Source organism: Dasypus novemcinctus, chromosome 21 (assembly GCF_030445035.2).
Source record: "Dasypus novemcinctus isolate mDasNov1 chromosome 21, mDasNov1.1.hap2, whole genome shotgun sequence".
Taxonomy (NCBI): Eukaryota; Metazoa; Chordata; class Mammalia; order Cingulata; family Dasypodidae; genus Dasypus; species Dasypus novemcinctus.
This window is the reverse complement of record NC_080693.1, coordinates 38,328,280-38,347,153: the sequence shown is the minus strand read 5'-3', so window position 1 is coordinate 38,347,153 and position 18,874 is coordinate 38,328,280. Positions and strand designations below refer to the sequence as shown.

General features: G+C 40.4%; 1 protein-coding gene across 4 annotated transcripts in view; it reads left to right on the top strand.

The window, feature by feature from the left end:
* The window catches only part of MYO1D (myosin ID), a 367,466-nt gene that overhangs the window by 304,825 nt on the left and 43,767 nt on the right, over window positions 1-18,874 (top strand). For 2 of the 4 annotated variants that reach the window (XM_071210496.1, XM_071210493.1), the window contains exon 22: window positions 1,135-1,378. The exons of the other annotated variants lie outside the window; for them this stretch is intronic. In XM_071210496.1, the coding sequence (XP_071066597.1) occupies window positions 1,135-1,363 (229 nt within the window). In that variant the 3' untranslated portion in view covers window positions 1,364-1,378. Of the gene's footprint in view, window positions 1-1,134; window positions 1,379-18,874 lie in introns of those variants that run through there. 4 annotated transcript variants of the gene reach the window in all.

Sequence of the window (18,874 nt, the reverse complement as noted above, 5' to 3'; positions counted from 1 at the left end):
ATTTTTGTGAGTAATTAGAAACTTCAGAGAGAGGATAAGAAAACTGCCTGCTAGGTGACAGCTCCCTTCTCAGCCCATTTTGACCACATCATGAAGGGAAAGAAAAGGGAGAAGGGGGAGGAGCCTCTGGTTTGTCCCCCAGGGTTCTGCTTATGCCTCCAGCTGCAAACAGGAGCTCCAGGAGCAAGGACACTGCCCAGGTCACTGGAAGCAGTAGTGTAATGGTAGAAGTCTTGTGCAAATTATCTCCCAGTCAGTAATGTGCAGGCTGTAGGCAACAATCAATTTTTACAAATAAAGGTAAGCAAAGTAGATGTTAATTGTTGTTGCATCTCATTATCTCTTGCTACTTCTATATTTCCATGTATGCTTTAGCCTAGCAAGAATCATAGTAAACCAAATTATTCGTCATACTTAGCTAAAAAAGAAGTTAAAACACCAAACACATTAAATCAAATATTTGGTAGCTCCTCTTAAACCAATGCATAGTTGTTTAAGGTATGATTGAATGTTGTGTGTGCAATGGAGGGAAAAGGGGGAGGACAGAGGAGGCACCAGGTGACTTTTTAGCTCCTCCTGTATAAAGCAGACCTACACTATATTGCTCATTATTCAGTTTGAAATGCTTCCCACTGTTATTCAAATGCATGTGCCAAGGCACATACATTCGGGCTTTACATTAAACTCATCCTCTACTAATTCATTATTATGTATTTAGAAATACCAGTTATAGCAAAGAAAATGAACAAATCACCAAAAAGATATACAAATGCTTATCAAACATTTGAAAAAAAATTTCAGCCTCATTAATAAGCAAGGATGCTAACAAGACAATAAAATATTACTTTTCCTTCAAGTAGCATAGTTTGTTTTCCAATGGTAATATTCTGCATTGGTGAGAATGCTGCAAGATTCTGCAATGATACAGTGCTGCTGAGAGATAATTGACACAAATCTGGAAAACCATTTGAAAATATAAATCAGAAGCCTTTAAAATGTTCCTGCCTTTAAAAAAAACTGAAAGGAAATCCAATAAAATGTTAGTAGTAGTTATTTAAAGGCTTATGCTGTACATTTAGAATCAGACAGAAAAAATAAATATAACTGATTTGTTTTGTTTTGTTTTGTTTTTAGGAGGTACCGGAGATCATACCTGGGACCTCATATATGGAAAGCAGGCATTCAACCACTTGAGCTAAATCTGCTCCCCATATTACTCTTTTTTTTTTCCTATACATATAAATTTTTAAATGTTACATTAAAAAAATATAAGGTCCCCATGTACCCCCTACCCCCCCTCACCCCACTCCTCCCACATCAACAACCTCTTTCGTCATCATGGGACATTAATTGCATTTGGTGAAAACATTTTGGAGCACTACTGTACCATATGGATAATGGTTTATATTGTAGTTTACACTCTCCCCCAGTCCACCTAGTGGGCCATGACAGGACATACAGTGTCCAGCATATGTTCCTGCACTACCACTCAGGACAACACCAAGTCCTGAAAATGCCCCCACATCATATCTCTTCTTCCTTCTCCCTACCCTCAGCAGCTACCATGGCCACTTTCTCCATATCAGTGCTACAATTTCTCCCGTTACTAATCACAGTTGTTCCATAGTAGAATATCAGTAAGTCCACTCTAGTCCATACTCTATTCCTCCATCCTGTGGACCCTGGGACAGTTATGTCCACTCCACCTCTATATCAAGAGGGGGCATAGATTCCACATGGATAATGGATGCAGTTCTCCTGCTTGCAGTTGTAGGCACTCTTGGCTCCCTGGTGTGGTGGTTGACCTTCTTCACCTCCCTGTTAGCTGGCTGGGCTAAGTCCAATAAACCAGAGGGTAGGAGTTGCAAGTCTGCTGGTTGTCACATGGACAGTCCAGAGATTCAGGTCTCCTGAGTATACACCAACCCCAGTGCCAACTACAGGTCCAGTAAAAGTAACAGAAGAGGCATGTGTAATTACTAACTTTTTAATGCTCATAGCCTTTGCCCTAACAATTTCCTTTTGAGAAATATATGCCAAGAAAATAATTATAAATGTGGACAAAAATTTTTATGTAAAGACACATAGAGCTATTACGTATAAATAGTGAAAAATTGTAAACAACTGAAACATTAGAGGAATATCTAAGTAAATAATGGTATAGGCATATAATGATATTTTTGAGATCATTAACAATTATTTACAAACTTTATGATGTCAAAGGGGAGTGCTTATGATATAATGAGTCAGAATTTTAACTTTTTGTATACAAGTTTAATATCATGGATCATTTATTTTAGTTGCATCTCTCTGGGTATTAATTTTTTTTCAATTCAAAAATCTCCATTACATACCTTTCTTTCTAGCCACAGCTTTCCTGGAATACTACTGTTTAGTTTAGCTTTGTCTCAGCCATACTTATAAATTCTAGAAACTGTATCTGATGACCTTCCATGGCCTTATGAATCAATAACCGTATTTATGCCAAAAGAGGTGACTAGGTTATTCTCTAAAAATAGTTTAATTTTAACATAGGCATATTCAGTTTTACAAACACTGTTTTGCAGTCACATGAGGAGTGCTGCACCAGCTTCCTAGAGCTATCATAGCAAAGTACCACAAACTCGGTGGCTTAAAACAATAAAACAAGGTGTTGGCAGGGCCATACTCCCCCTAAAACCTGTAGGGGAGAAGGCTTCCTTGCCTCCTGTGGCTTCTGGTGTTTGCCAGCAGAGTTCTGTGGCTGGTAAATGCATCGTTCCAGCCTCGTCTTCGCATGGTCTTCTCCCCATGGGTCTGTATCTGTCTCTTCTCTTCTTATAAGAAAACCAGTCATATTAGATTAAGGCCCACTCTAATTCAATACAACCTCATCTAACCTTGACTACATCTGTGAAGATTCTAATTCCAAATAAGGTCATATTCACATGTACCAGGGATTAGGACTTCAATGTATCTTGTTAGGAGCACAATTCAACCCGTAATAGGTGCCATAGGATTACTACTCTCTTGCTGCCATAGGATTACTACTCTCTTGCTGCATTACAACAGCACAACATTGATAAATATAAAAAGTGAGACTGAAAAGTCAAGAAACCCTTCTTTTAAAGTTCCATGACTGAAGGTGAATATAATATATTTAAATTTTAAGAAATCAATGATAGGTGATATCAATAGAAAGAGAAAGAAGTTATGACCATATAAAAAGAGTGTCAGGGATGGAAATAATGAGATGTGATAAAGGTAATGGCAATAAAGCATACGAGAAAAATAGACAACTTCAGAAACTGATATCCCTATTGTACATGGATTGAAAGTATGTGTGTGTGGTTGTTTTCTTTTTTTTCTTTTACCTTTTTTATATAAACTTTTCTTTAAAGAACTTCCCCAGCAGGCAATCAGGAAATTCAAAATCCCATTCAGTAATTAAGAAGCCTTTGATTTTATATATAACAACAACAAAAATTAGATTCAACTTAAATTCAGAAGAATCATCTTCAACCTGGGCTTCCTAGATGAATGGCCTTGAACCACTGAACCTTAGTTCTTTCATTTATGTAAAGGGAATAATATGTTATCAGTGTCAGAATCAAATTTAAATTGTGTGTGTGCATGTGTGTATGCCTGTGCACATGTGTGCTAAGATGCTTGGTAAACACATGCAGATAATAATAAAAATAGCATTTATCTAGTACTTACTCCGTGCTAAGTTCTATTCAAACCACTGTACACATTAACTCGTACCCGTGTAAGCCTCAACAAAAACTCTAGGAGCTGGGTTCTCTTTTATCCCCATTTTATAGGAAGAAACGGGCCCAGAGAGGTAAAGGACCTTGCTCAAGGCCACAGCTAATTAGTTATGGACAAGTACCCCAGGCATCTGGCTCCAGCATCTTTGCTCTAAACCCCTGGACTATCCGGTCTCTCAGATGTAAAATACTGGCATTATTCAAAGCAGAAGGAGTGAAATTGTTAGAATGGAAGCACATTTTAAAATAGAAAATGAAAGGGCAGAAGAGAGGACCTCATAAATGACCTCTACTTCCTCTCATCTCCCTGGGAATTCATTCTATTGCAAAATGAGCGAGATTGTGGAAGAAAGCTTTTTCTCTCAAAAGAAAGAACATTTCTGAATTCTTTTCTTGTTAGTAGTTGTGTTATCTGACAGTGAGCCCTTGAATGGAGAGTGGTTTATTTGCTGTTTCCAAACCACAGGTGTGAGCCTGTGATGATAGCAGCTTATTACTTATTTTCTGTTTATCTTGCAGTGAAAAAGGACTAATATAATGTGCTTCCATGAAGTGTGAAGTAAAACACTTTTAATCAGGCTTCAAAGAACACTCTTCTGAGAGCAAACTCTTTCCCTGCTGATCCATCTGAAATTAAATATTAACTGTCTAGTGCCGGTAGTTGTTTTGTAACCTAGTGGTGCTCAGAACAAGTTGCTTCTATTGTGCCTGTGCACACAGTGTTGGAACTTACTCTTCACAGATCAGGGCCCTGCCCCTCAGAATGTTTCATTCTGTTGACCCACAGCTGGCTCTACAGATGTCATGACACTTGACAATGTCCATATCCAGTGTCCACAAATAAAGCTTTATTAGAACACAGCCATGCCCACTCATTTACATATTGTCTGTAGCTGCTTTCATGCTACAGTGGCTGAAGGCTGAATTGAGTTGTTGTGACAGAGATTGTATGTGGCCCACAAAGCTGAAATATTTACTCTCTGGCCCTTTACAGAAAAAGTTTTCTGACCCAAAACTAGACCAGCAGAACAGCTCAGGCCTGATGCAGTTTGGCCTCCCTTCTCAAGGCAGAACTGAGACCGCGGCGTGCAAGGCTGACGGTATTCCCAAGTAATCCTGACGGTGCTGAAAGCTTACAGTCGACGTAGTCTCCTACAAATCCCTAACCATTCTCTATACTCAGCGTAACTAAATTGAACCATTCATTTTTAAGCTGGCTTAATTGGGGTGATTTCCCTGTTTTTTGTTTTTTTTTTTTTTTTGGTCTAAAAGGAACCTATAAATTCCTTAGATTAAGGAATTTAGCACAATTGCCATTTCTGACAGACCCCACAGCACTACAGTACTCATGTTTTTCCTTTAATTCCATGGTCTTAATGTTAGACTTACTATTGTCCATTTATTTGAAATTTAGGAATTAGTCAAGAGTTCTTTGCTAAGGGCATAAATCAGTTTAAAAACATAGTTAAAACTCTTGTAGCCACAAAGCCCATGCCTTCCCTGGTTTATAATGGATTTATGTGAGCTGAGGTTGACCTATAGGCAGCGTTTAATCACCTCCATGAGTCGTAGCAACTGCTTAATCCCAGAGTGGTTTCCTCCACCCACTTGGAGCCACTGAGGCGCCCGACTCATCCATTCATCTGGAGCACACCTAGAATGCACCCAGCTTTGACGGCAGTACGCAGGCTATGTCTGAGAGCACCTACAGTCCATTGGGGGGAACAGCTGTAAACTAATCATTGCAGTGCAGGCAGAAAAACATAGGGAGCGAAAGGTTACTGGAGATGCATGTCCACAGTTCCCTGTGAACACAGAGGAAGACTTACGGTTGATCTTTCCATCATTCGTGCCTTCTCTAAATAACTATGTGTGCTGACCGTGTATGCAGCCCTGGATTAGACAGGTCGCAGTCCCTGTCTTCCTGAAACTTCATTCCAGTGGGGCAAACATGTAAAGACCCATGAAAGAAAATAATTGTATATTTTTATAAGCCCTAAGAAGAAATAAACAGAGTATTGAGACGGAGAATTAAAAGATGACCTGTTTTGGATAGAGTGACTGGAGAAGGCTAAATGAGGAGCTAACATTTAATGTAAGGCTTGAAAGATGAAAAGGAGTATGTAAAGATCAATCCAGGCAGAAGAAATGGTTGGTACAAAGGCAGAAAGAGCCTGATGAGCTTGAGGAATTGGATAAAGACCAGAAGTTGGAGAGATGGACCGCTTAGAAGAATGAGGAATTGAACATACCTGTGAGTGCAGCAGAGGGAAAGGAGAGGCTTGAGGAAGGGTGTGGCAATTGCAGGCAAGGGTGTGGAACAACACAACTGAGCTCCGTGGAACTGCACATGACTCAGTGGGCCACAAATAGGGGATTCGCATCAGGAAGCGCTTCCCATGCTGGAAAGCAGAGGAGGAGCCAAATTATGACAGGCCTAGTATGTGTAGCAAAGAGATTTGGTCTTTATCCAGCAGACAGAGAGCCAAAACAGGGAAATTTTATGTTTCTCGTTAAAAATATTTATTCTGATAACACAAGTAACTATCTGTGGAAATTTTGGAAAATACAGACAAGCACAACTGAAGGGGGAATATCCATAAGCGCATAATTTAACCATTGTTAACGTTTTTATATCTTCTTTGCATACAAACACATATTTTTTCTGAAAATGAAAGTTTTCTGTACATGCTATTTTGTAATTGCTATTTTTCACTTAACAACACAGAACAAACATTCTAAAAATATCTTACTGTGTCACTAACTGTTCTTTCCCAGCACAATTTTTAATACCTAGGCAGTATTTCATGCTAACAATGAACCAAAATGTATTTATCCAACCACTTCTATTGAACATATGGGACCGTTCCCGTTTTCAGCATCATAAACAATGCTGTGATAATTATTCTTAGAGGGATGTATTTATTCATATCAACAATTGTTTCCTTAGAATTCCTACAGATGGAATTGCAGGATTAAAAGATGTGTATTTTCAAGGCTTTTGATACATACTTCTAAATTGGCTTCCAATGAGCTTGTACCAGTTTATTCTTCCACCACTCAAGGATGGGTATGCTTCATATGCCAAATACTCATCACTGATTTAATTTACCAATTTGACAAAGAAAAAACTTTGTATAGGCATTGTTTTAGTCTACATTTCTTAAATGAAATTGAACATTCTCCCCATGGATCTGCTTGTCATTTGTACTTGTTTTGTGAATTGCATGTTCATATCCTTTGCCTCTTTTTTCTATTGGTGTGTTCATTTGATTACTACTTTGTAAGAACTCTTTATATATTAAGCCCATTCACCCTCTCTCTATATATATATATGCTGCAAATATTTTCCCAGTTTATGATTTTAAATTATATTACTGTTCTACAGAAGTTCTGCATTTTTATGTGGTCAAATCTCTTTTCCCTCAGCCTTTGCATTAATGCTTTAAAAAGTCTTACCCACTCAAAGATCAGGAAAGTATTCATTTATATTTCCTTCTTGCTCCTCAATGGTTTTATACATTTAAATAATTGATCATCTTTAATCAAACTTCTGTATTAGAAAGATACCAGCAGAATTATGGGGTTGTTTTAAAGGAGTGAGGAACAAGTATTATAGTTGGCCAAGAGGGATATGGTCTCACCAGTGATTCTCAACCCATTTTCTGCTTCCACACAGTTGAATTGCACAGCATATGTCCATCAGGAACACCTCTCATTACACACAGTGATTCTCAACAACGGGGAAGGGGGGAATTCCCAGCTTAATTGAGAAGCCCTGCTCCAAGCCCCGGCAGTAGCAGTGGAGAATTAAAGGAGAAGACATGTTTACCAGAGGCTTAAGAAGGGTGCTGGCAGGGCCAGCGTCTGATTGGCTCTAGGTGATTAATAGAGTAACTAATGACTCCCAGGTTTTTCACTTGGGTGACTGGGTTAATCATGGTCCATTTACCTAGACTGTAAAGACTGGGGGAGGCAGAGCCCTGGAAGGGAGGAGAGGAGCAATGGAAGATGGTGTAGATCACTTAGGACATGTTCATTTTTAAAGGATATAGGAGAGTTCAGGTCTGGGTAGCCACATTGAGAAATAGGAGTTTAGAGTTCGGAGATCTGTGCTTGAGAATGTAATTTTAGGAGCCAGCTGCTTAAAGGGAGTTGAAACAGTGGATGTGAATGAAACAAGTCATATGTGAAGAATAGGAAGAAGAACATGGTCAATAATGGAACCCTGGGGAATACTATAATTCAAGGAGTGAGGGGACGGGTGTTGAAAAGGAGAAATAAGCAAAGGAAACTAAGGAATTGGCAGAGAAGTAAGAGATCCAGAAGACACTGGTGCCAAGAGAAAAAGAATGGGAAATAATCTCTAGCACTGGAACTTTCTAGCATGATGCCTGGGCTCTTCACTGAATAGTCAACATCTAACTCCTTTAACCTTATAATTGTACATGTAATTCCCCATCTTCTCCCCCTGTAAGCCACTCATCTTTCAGGATCTCCTTCAAATGTAACCTACTCTAGAAAGGCGATCCTGTCCATCCTTCCAAAAAAATTGTAGCATTCATTCTTGGAGGTCCCTCAGCACTGTAGTTCTTGCTCTGTGCTAATGTATCACCTTGTGTGGGTAGTTACCTGCTCATCAGTGCTTTCCAGATTCTTCTAAAGAAGTTCTCCTAGTAACAGAGAAAACTAAACATTCCCTGGGGCCATATACCAAACAGCTTTGACAAGCACAGCATTTCTTTTAAAAATTCTATGCTTCATTTAAAAAACTAATGCCATTTTTCATTCCAGTTCATATGTTGATTTTAATTTGTTCACATGTTTCCAGTTACTTCCATGGAGTAAAACTGATTCTCCAGGAAGATTGTCCCTGTTTGTTCCATGACTTCATTTACTCCAGCACACTGCTGAGTATCCAAGGGAGCTTGTACCCCAGTTTAAGATACTTAAGTGTATATAGATGTATCTTCCACCAGATAAAGAGCTTCCCCTGCAGAGATTATCTTCTGCAATGCTATATTCCCCAGTACACAGCAGGCATTGAAATATATTTACAGAAGCAAAGGGGAGGGAAGTAGGGGGTAGAGGAATGAATGAATGAATGGAAGGAAGAGAGAGAGGTAAAGGGCAGATGGATGAATAAACTAATGGATGAGAGGGAGACAAGGATGGTTTGGATGGGTGGATGGATGATGGAGGGATGGATAGATGGATGGAGAGAGAAATATTAAGATAAGACCTTAATCAGGAGTCATTGGTAGCTTTATTGAGAACATATTCAATGTACTTTGAGGGATGGATGCCAAAGAGCAAAGGTTAAAGAAGAGCAGTACAGAACTGAAGACAGTATATATAAACTATTCTCTCAGGAAGCTTAACTCTAATCTGTGATGAAAGAGAAGGCAGTAGTTAGAAGGACACTGACTTTATGGATAGTTTATTTCATTTGGGGACACTTGGGGTGGGACCAAAGGGCAGGTGGCTTTTTCAGTTTGTTATTTAATTGGGGATTCATGAACATGCCTGCAGGCTGAGGAAAAGTAGATAGTCCGTGAAGGGGAGACTGAAAATATTTACTTATTAAATTCACTCAAGAAATATTTATAAGAGTATCAACAATGTACCAAATATACTGTGGAGCTGTCATTCTAGTGGAAAATACAGGAGAGAGAGAGGATAATTGGCTGTGGTCCAAGAGAAGATAGAACCTCATGCTGATTGATGTTTTCTCGGAAGAGCAAAATATTTTAATGTTAGTCTAGGTCAAGCATAATTATGGAGGTAAGACTGCTGAAGAAAAATACTGCGCACATTCCATAGCCTCCTGGATATGATTTTAGATTTTCAACTTTAAAAATATGCTTTTTCTCCCTTCCATGGATGTAGGTACAGTAATTTAGAGTTGAAAAATCTGTGTATTTGTGTGTTTAAATGTGTGTCTGTGCACATGTGTGTGTAAGGGCCATGGAGAAAAAGTGAAAGAGGCTGAATGTGTCCACTGTAAATTTCCCAGAAACATTTCTCTCCTGTGATTTAGGTAAGGTAGTGTTTTCAGTATAGAGAAGTGAGACCAGGACAGAGTAAGATGTGGCTGAATCTCTGACTAGCTAGTGAGCCCAAACCTTTCTGGTCTCTTGTAAGTGACTCATTTTCCTTTTGCCTGGTTTTCGAGCATACTCTACATACAACTGGCTGTTACATCTCATAGGAGACAAAATATATGATCTGGGTGTGTGCCTCATATTGATTTAATCTACTTCCTAGAACTATTAATGTTCACTCCCTTTGAGTCCTTTAATTTGGGATCATTTCACAACACCCCTCCCTCAAAGTCATTTATTACCTGATAGCAGCAGCAAGCACTGTTTAGTTATAGTGAACAAAATATTTTCACTCCCAGAAACTATAGAAGATCTTATTTATAACTAGATTAACCCCATTGCACAGGTAATATTAAGAACAAATGGCTGTAAATTAGATGAAAAGATTTATTTTATATTACTTCACTTTATTCTCTCTATTCCTTCTATTGTAGGTGTCTCCAAATACTTTTTAAAAGTAGTCAGAATATATTTACAAGTACCTTTTTTTAATTACCTAGTAAACAGATTTACAAAGAATAAAGACATCGGACTCTGGGTCTGTAATTTGCTCAATCTTAATGATGCATTGTTACAGAGGCCTTAGTAATCCTCTATGATTAACTGTGGAAAATTTGCTTTAATCTCTGCAAAAGGTTAGATCATGAGAGTGAACACCAAGGGAAAAAACCCTGTAGTATTGAAATTTTTTATATTGACTACTGCTTGAAGTAAACAAAGGTTTATATAATTTTGTTTTGCTTAAAGGTTGAAAATCAGTTTATTTTCATGGAAATATTCATTATAAAGAGATTTGATCTATCTTATTAATATTGAAATTTTCATTAAATTGTTTATATTTAAGTATTCACTATCATAAAATACTGAATTAGGCACATTTCCACAGAACTTTATACTTTTCAGAGGGCTTTTATACTTTGCATTTTAACTTTGCAGTAGTCCTGTAAGGTAGATAATGCAATTAATGTTCTTCATTTGACCAATGAGAAAAGTGATGTACATGGATTGATGAGATATGGCCAGAGTTATACAGATCATTGACATCTGCTAATATCACAGACCTTGCCACCAAAGAGTTCATAGTTTAAGGCAGACGCAAGTGACCATTTATGGGTGTAAATCTCCTAGCACAGCATCTAACTCACAGTGAGCTCTATTCAAATGTCAACTTTTGTAATGTGTATTTAGAGTTATAATTGACATAAACAGAAATTACATTAAGACCACTAAGAATAGAACTTCATAAATTGACAGGTCAGTGCCGTGTCCCTCCTTTGACCTTGCTAACATTTTCAGAAGGTGGCCCAGGGGTCTCTGCTAACTGCCCATCTCTAAATTTTAATGTTTATATTTGTAACAATGGTTATGTATTTTGTGGAAATGATATATATGTATATACACACACATATACATATGTATAATGTGTGTATATATAAGTAACACCAAATAAAAAGTCAGACATCTCCTCATTAGAGTCTCCTCCAAAATAGGATCTTCCCACTGGCACTGGGGAAAGGGTTTCTTTTCCAAGGGATAAACAATTATAGAGTCAGTGATCTGCTAACATCTTCCTGCTGAGGTCAGACAGGTCCTAACCTAATTCTCACCCCCTTCTTGTTAGGCTACTTCCTCACTTCCCTCCTCTCCTTTCCATAACAAGGTATTCTAGAGGACTACCTATTGGGTGGTAAGCCTAGAAAGAAGGGATTTTAGGGCTTGGTACAAGCTCCAAAAGTGATTGCTCTTTATTTATGTTAGGAACAAACTTAGAGGAGCTTTCTAACTGAGCTATCCCAGTTAGAATATGAGCTGCTCTTTCTTTATAGTAAATTCTCCATCACTGGAGACACTCAAGCTGAGACCAATCACTTGAGGTTGTTGGTTAGGCAAGATAGTCCGGAACGACCTTTCCTACTCTGAGCATCTCTGATTCAGAGGCAGCAGAAGTCATCTTCATGCCTGTGGACACAGAAGGTGTGACATGTTCAAGAATATGCAATATGGAAGAGCATTTATTTAATTTACCTAGTCACATTGAGCTTCACATTCCTTAGTGGTAAAATTGGGATAAAAATACCTGTCTTGAGTGAGGGGTGTTCATGTAGATTAAGTCATAAACATAATGTAAAATACCATATGGTAACTGTCAGGTCGTCCATAAATGCTGGTTTTGTTTTTTTTTAAGATTTATTTTTATTTATCACCATCCCCACCCCCACCCCATTGTTTTGCACTTGCTGTGTACTCTCTGTCTGCTCATCTTCTCTTTAGAAGGCACCAGGAACCAAACCTGGGACCTCCTATGAGAGAGGCGCTCAATCTCTTGAGCCACCTCAGCTCCCTGCTTTGTTGTGTCTTTCAGTCTTTCCTCTTTGTGTCTTCTTGTTGCATCAGCTTGCCACACCTGCCTATTGTGCTAGCTCACTGTCTTGCTTGTCTTCTCCAGGAGGCACTGGAAACTGAACCCGGGGACCTCCCATGTGGTAGGGGGGAGCTCAACCACTTGAGCCACATCTGCTTCCCTGGTTATTTTTAAAGATTCACAGTATTTTGAATGTTCTAAAATAATTTTAAAATTTCAGTAATGGAGCTCAACAATTGCCTGTATAACCCAAGTGTAATAAAATAAACATCACCTTGTACTTTGAGTTGCATTTTTGAAATTGCATTTAAGTATTACTGACCTATCAATACTATCCTTAGGTTTAACAGGGGTATGAACTAATGGAATTTGGGATTCTTTTCTTGGGGATGTCTCCTAAATGGCAGAGGAATTCACTTTTCCACATTTGGAAGCACAAAGATTTGGGGAAACAGTAGCTTCTCTTTAAATGAGTATCCCTGACAGCCGTCCTCAAAAAAAATCCTTTGTCTGCTTCTCTAGGAAAGGTGCCAGCATGTAGGAATTAAAAAGACAACTGGTACAGAGCAAAAATGTTGTGCTAAAAATACTAAAGCCAACAAGGATTCATCTTCCGAAAGCAAAATAGAGCCTCTGTGTGCCCGTTTCTGGACTTGCTCACAGCCGTGATGGCTTTGTGTTATTTGGGGGTGACAGTAATTATGGAGCCAGAATGCTCCTCAGCAGAGACACTCAGAGCTCCCAGCAGAGGGATGGTTTCCATGGCAATAGCATCAGCATCTGAATGACTTCCTGTCACAACAAGTTGGTGATTTAAGGAGTTCATTACTGAATTCCAAAAGAAAACAGAAAGTGGTGAGCTACTGTTCAGCCCTCATAGTGGGAGAACCATTTCTACCAAGTGCAGCATCAGAATGGATAACTACGCAGGGAGGGCCATTACGCAGGCCGGCTGGCTGTACCAAGGGGGTGTGCCAAGGGGAGGGGATCCATGACTTCGACTCTGCAGCGGTGTGGTCTAGGAAGGCTTCGGTGGCTGTTATTCTGGGAGTAACATGAAAGCATCATGAGTCTCCATTATAAACTTGTCCTGGTTCAAAAGTAATGAAACGTTTGATAACAGGAACCTAACCCAGGGCTTGAGATCCACACCCCCAAGTATCCCAAGGCCTTCAGAAAGCAGCTCGAAAAGAGAAACAGACTGAAGTGTACAAACAGAAGGAAAGAGGGTGAGCATGTCATCCTACTTCCATTCTAGTGAATTGTTACAGTATAGAGACACTGTTATATGGAACCCAAAAAAAAAAATTCTTGATACCCTCAGAAATTGGGGGTGTTATATGTATGGTCAATTGCATGGAATATTTGAGCTGATAGGTAATGCTTCCCAGTGAGAATGTATCACAATTAACCTCTCATACCTACTCTCTTCACTAATGAAAATCTACCATCTGACTGATAGAATAATATAGCTCCTTGGTCCAATCCATTAACCAGAGAGAGGTCGTGATTCTCCAGGAACATCTTCTTGGTAGGAAATAGAATTCCTCTCACATTCTTTTCCCCATTCAGTTCATTGAATATTTGATCCCTCAAAGTGTTTACAATCTAATAATGGGGATAAAATAAATTCAGAAAGAACCATACAAAGGGAAATAATATGCTACCACTTATTGGCTGCTTACTAGGTTCTAGCACGAGTCACATGCCTCACATTACCTTTTCTCACTTAACCTTCTAATAATGCCATGAGATGGGCATGGCTCCAGTTTCAAATGGAGAAACAGGCCTGGAGAAACCGTAAGTACCCGTGGCTCTTAAGTGCAGAGTCAGAATTTCACTTCCATTCTCTCTTGCCTCAGCCTAGCTTCTTATCCACCCTGTCTTAAGAGATGTGCCGGCTCAGGACAGTGGGCTTTCAGGGGAAAGCAGTCGGAAGGTCGGAGGGATTTGGTGGGTCTTTGGAAGTGGGTCAGTGCCTCCTCCCTCCCTCCCTCCCCTCTCAGCGGCGACTCGCTTGGTTGTATAAGGCTGGCTGGCCAGGTCTATGTCTGTTACAAGAAACAGAGAAAACTTAGAGAAAGATCACAGAGGACCCAAACATTCATTTTATCGTTCTAACAAGTATTTTACCAGATCAACTAATAAGGTAGGACATTTGACTAACTTGTCCTTTGGTATGTTTTTTGTGCTTAGAATAGCATAGAAGATAAAGGGTAGAAGAGTTTGTGCATGCCAGTGTTGATCCTTTTCTGTTTTCATAAAGATTCACAAGCGCAATTGCCAGACTGAGATGAGGCATACAAGACTATCTAGTTGATTCTCTTCTGCCTCCCTGGGAATGTACTGACTTTTAGAAATGGCATCCGGCATATCTTCCTGGGATTCCTGAGCATTACTGGCCTATCTTTAATTTTTAACCTAACCAAATAAAATGCACTAGGGACTGGAGAAGGTTGCTAGTATACTTGCCAAGGATACTGTCCTAAGACATGGCCAATAACAAAACTTTGGCCAATCCAGTTCTCCTCATGTTTGGTGATTCCTTTAAAATATATTACTGTTTCATTCAGTTATGTATACAATTTGGACAGTGCTATCTACCCAGAAAAGCCAGTCACATAAAAATAAGCAAGCCCTTATTACTTTAATGTATATGGGAGTACCAAATCAAGACTTAACAGGGCCACCTCTTACAGCTATGGCCTGTACAGCGCACCACTCCACCAGGTGCCTCTCCCCTCAGCTGGGATATGGAGGGCACCCCTGGGGCCATGTGGCACAGCAGCCCTCAAATTTAAAATAACTCTCACCGGATAATCCAATAAACCATTTATAATCTGGGAATCCCAGACTGGAAGGAAACTAGCACTCACTTCATCCAGCTTCCTGTGTTCGCTGCACTCCCCAAGTGGCTGTCCACTTGCTTGGATGCCTCCAGGGTTAGGGAACTCCTTATTTCTAAGGGTTAGAGGACTGTGTATGAATGATATGGGGACTATTTAGAAAGCAGCCATTTCTTCTTGTCACCAAACTGCTGGCTTTTCCTTAAGCATTACCTCCTACAGGGTTTGCGAAACATCACATTGTTTTTGCTCTTTAGATGCCCCCTCCCATTGAGGACACAGGTCTGGACTTGTGAATCATAAAGTGTTAACAGACTCCCTGGGCCGCAGCTGGAACAGGGCTTCATCAGGTCACGGGAGAGGCATTGTGCTTCACCTCTGTCCCACAGTAGGAAGCAGCCAGTGGGGCAAGTCCACACAGGTACGCATTCTAGAGAAGGGACAGTAGCAGTTGTGCCAGCCCCTCCTCAGCCCCAGAGAAATTCTTTTTTGGATAATGAGGGAAAAAGAGGTTTTGTTTGCTGCTTTTCCCTAGAAGAGATTTTGCTCTACTGATGATGCCGTGATGACTCTTGTTAGGCCCCGTGATTATTTAGCTCATGCAGGTTCTTACTCTTTGCCATTCTGCTAGACACTGCACACATAAAGATAACACATGAGGCAGATAGGCAAATCAAAAGACAAATGCCGGGAAGCGGACTTGGCCCAGTGGTTAGGGCGTCCGTCTACCACATGGGAGGTCCGTGGTTCAAACCCCGGGCCTCCTTGTCCCGTGTGGAGCTGGCCCATGCGCAGTGCTGATGCGCGCAAGGAGTGCCATGCCACGCAGGGGTGTCCCCGCGTAGGGGAGCCCCACGCGCAAGGAGTGCACCCGTAAGGAGAGCCGCCCAGCGTGAAAGAAAGTGCAGCCTGCCCAGGAATGGCGCCGCCCACCCTTCCCGTGCTGCTGACGACAACAGAAGCGGACAAAGAAACAAGACACAGAAAATAGACACAGAGAACAGACAACGGGGTGGGGGTGGGGTTTAATAAATAAATAAATCTTTAAAAAAAAAAAAAAAAGACAAATGCCTTTCCAAAGGCTAAGTGCTATACTAGTCCTGTGTACACAGGAGCTGTGTGAGCTCATAGGAGGAAGAGCTAATCCAGCGGGAAGGGAAGGGCAGGCCATCAGGGAAACTTTGGAAGAGAAACAGCTGAAAAGCACAGGAAGGGGAGAAAAGAGGCATTAGCCAGGTGAAAGCAGGCAAGGAAGAGAGAGTGCTCTAGTAGAAGTTGGATATGCTGAAACTGTTCAGGGATCAAGCATGCGTATGGCTGGGCATGGGGGCAGGAAGGGGCATAGAACTGCCCTGGAGGAGGGTTAGAATGGTGAACAGGCAGGGCCAAGTCCTCTAAAGCCTCAGATGCTGGGTAATTACTAACAGAGAATCAACTATGTGCTGGGCTTTGCATGCATTTCCTCTTTTTATCCCTCTACACCAGGGATCCTTAACCTTTTTTGTTCCACGGACCCCTTTGTAAGTCCACATTATACTGTGTGTTATTTAATAAACATATCACACCCACACCACCACATCCCCACAAGAGTAATATTTTTTGAATTTCAATTCAAGCTCATGGACCCCTTGTTAAGAACCCCTGCTCTATACATTCTCTTGGAGCTGGGATGGCTTGTACTTTGGGTGAAGAGACCATTTTTAGACAATATACCATTTGAATTTACTGGAAGTTATGGGGAGCCACTGAAAGATTTCAAGCTGTAGGATGACCTAAAATTTATGCTGGAAAACAAAAATCAAAGTAATGCATGTCCCTGTGTGGTAGGCTGACAGCGGCTTCCAGAGCTTGTGTGTGCGGCCTTATCTGGAAAAAGAGTCTTTGTAGATGTAATTAAATTAAGGATCTGGAGATGATGCGATTATCCTGGATTATCAGGTGGGCCCTGAATATAAATGCTATCACAGGTGTCCTTATAAGAGCAGGTCAGAGGGAGACTAGACACATACACGGAGGAGAAGATGATGTGAAGGTGGAGGCAGATTGGAGTACGTGATCACAAGCCAGGAAACCAGCAGCTTGCCCTGGAAGAGGCAAGGAAGGTTTCTCCCCTAGAGCCTCCTGCGGGATGCTGGGCCCGTGGATCTCACACTTCTGACCCCTAAAGAGAATAAATTTCTGTTTCTTAAGCCCCCAAGTTTGTAGTAATTTGTTAGAGCCACCACCAGAAACTAATACACCATGGTTTCTAAGAGTCGAATAATAGGAGGATTTAAAATGAAAAGATAAATGAACAATGTGCTTATACTGCTTTTTCTGTATATACTTAGAAAATATCTATTGACCTTTGCTGATTTATGTGCCTTTGGTCACCCCTCCCAATTTTTGTGACTTTTATTATTCTTTCGTTCTATTAGTTACTTTTGCAACTCAGAATATTCTATCCTTGAATCTAAGACACCATCAATTATAAGATGCACCATTATTTTATATTGCACCAAGATTTTTATTTAAAAAAACCTGTCAGTCATACTTTTATAGTATTGTCAAGAATAAGGAGCATCCCAATTTCAGAAATAGTAAAGGTTGAAAACCATGTGGAGGGAGCAGATGTGGCTCAGGTGATGGGGCTTTCGCCTGCCATGTGGGAGGGCCTGGGTTCGATCCCTGGGGTCTCCTGGTTAAAATAAAAGGAGGAGAGGGCGTGCCTGTGCGGTGAGCCAGTGCCAGCGCAGGTGAGTCATGCGGCGGGATGGTGACACAGCAGGGGGGGAGCCGAGGGGGACAGTATGGGTAGAGCACAGCAAAGACCAAGAACTGTGGTGGTGCAGCTGACGGGGCACCTCTCTCCACATCGAGGGTCCCCAGGATTGGGTCCCGGTGGATCCTAGAGGAGAAAAGATGAGAAGACAAAAAGAGGGGTGGATACAGAGGATCGCAAAGCAAATGGACACAGACAGCAAAGACAGCAGGGCGGGAGAAGGGGGGAAAATAAATAAATCTTTAAAAAAAAAAAAAAAGTGGGCCTCAGAATCCATGAAATACCATAATATCCAAGAATTGCTTTATTATGTCCCACCAACTTGAGATACTGCCTCTTGACCAACTGCTGTGTCAAAGATATTAGTGCCCCTGTTTTTACCTCCACTGCCCCTTTGCTCTCTCTGAACTGTTGGCAGCAATAGCTTTACTTTTACATTGTAATATTAAAATTTCCATCATTTATACTTTGGTTGATTCTAAAACTGAAACCTGGTAACTGGCATTTATATTACTATGATTTTATAGACATTGTCTCCTTCAAAGACAAATAGTGTGCTAGGGTTACATTTCTTTGTTTGTAGATTCATTTCTTTCTCTATGGATCCATGTGCTATTTAATGGTCAACCCTCAGTTCATCTTGTTCATTTCAAAATTAGAGTTTTATATATTATTTGTCACTGGTACATCTCTTGCCATTTATAAAAAGTAATTAAGCCTTAAAAACTAAACATTTCTCTTACGGTATTTATAATTTCTTCTCTTTAGCATCACTGTTTCTATAGGTCCTCTCTCTAATTCCTGTTTATCATCTAGACCAGGGAATGGCATGCTTTTTCTGTGAAGAGCCAAAAGTGTTATTTTAGGCTTGTCTCTGTTACAAGTACTCAACTCTGCCATCAGGGCATAAAAGCAGCCCTAGTCAATACGTAAATGAATGGGCATGGCTGTTCTAATAAAACTTTATTTACAAAAACAAGCCCTGGGGGAGCAAGTATAGCTCAGTGGTTGAGCGCCTGCTTCACAAACAAGGTCCCAGGTTCAGTCCCTAG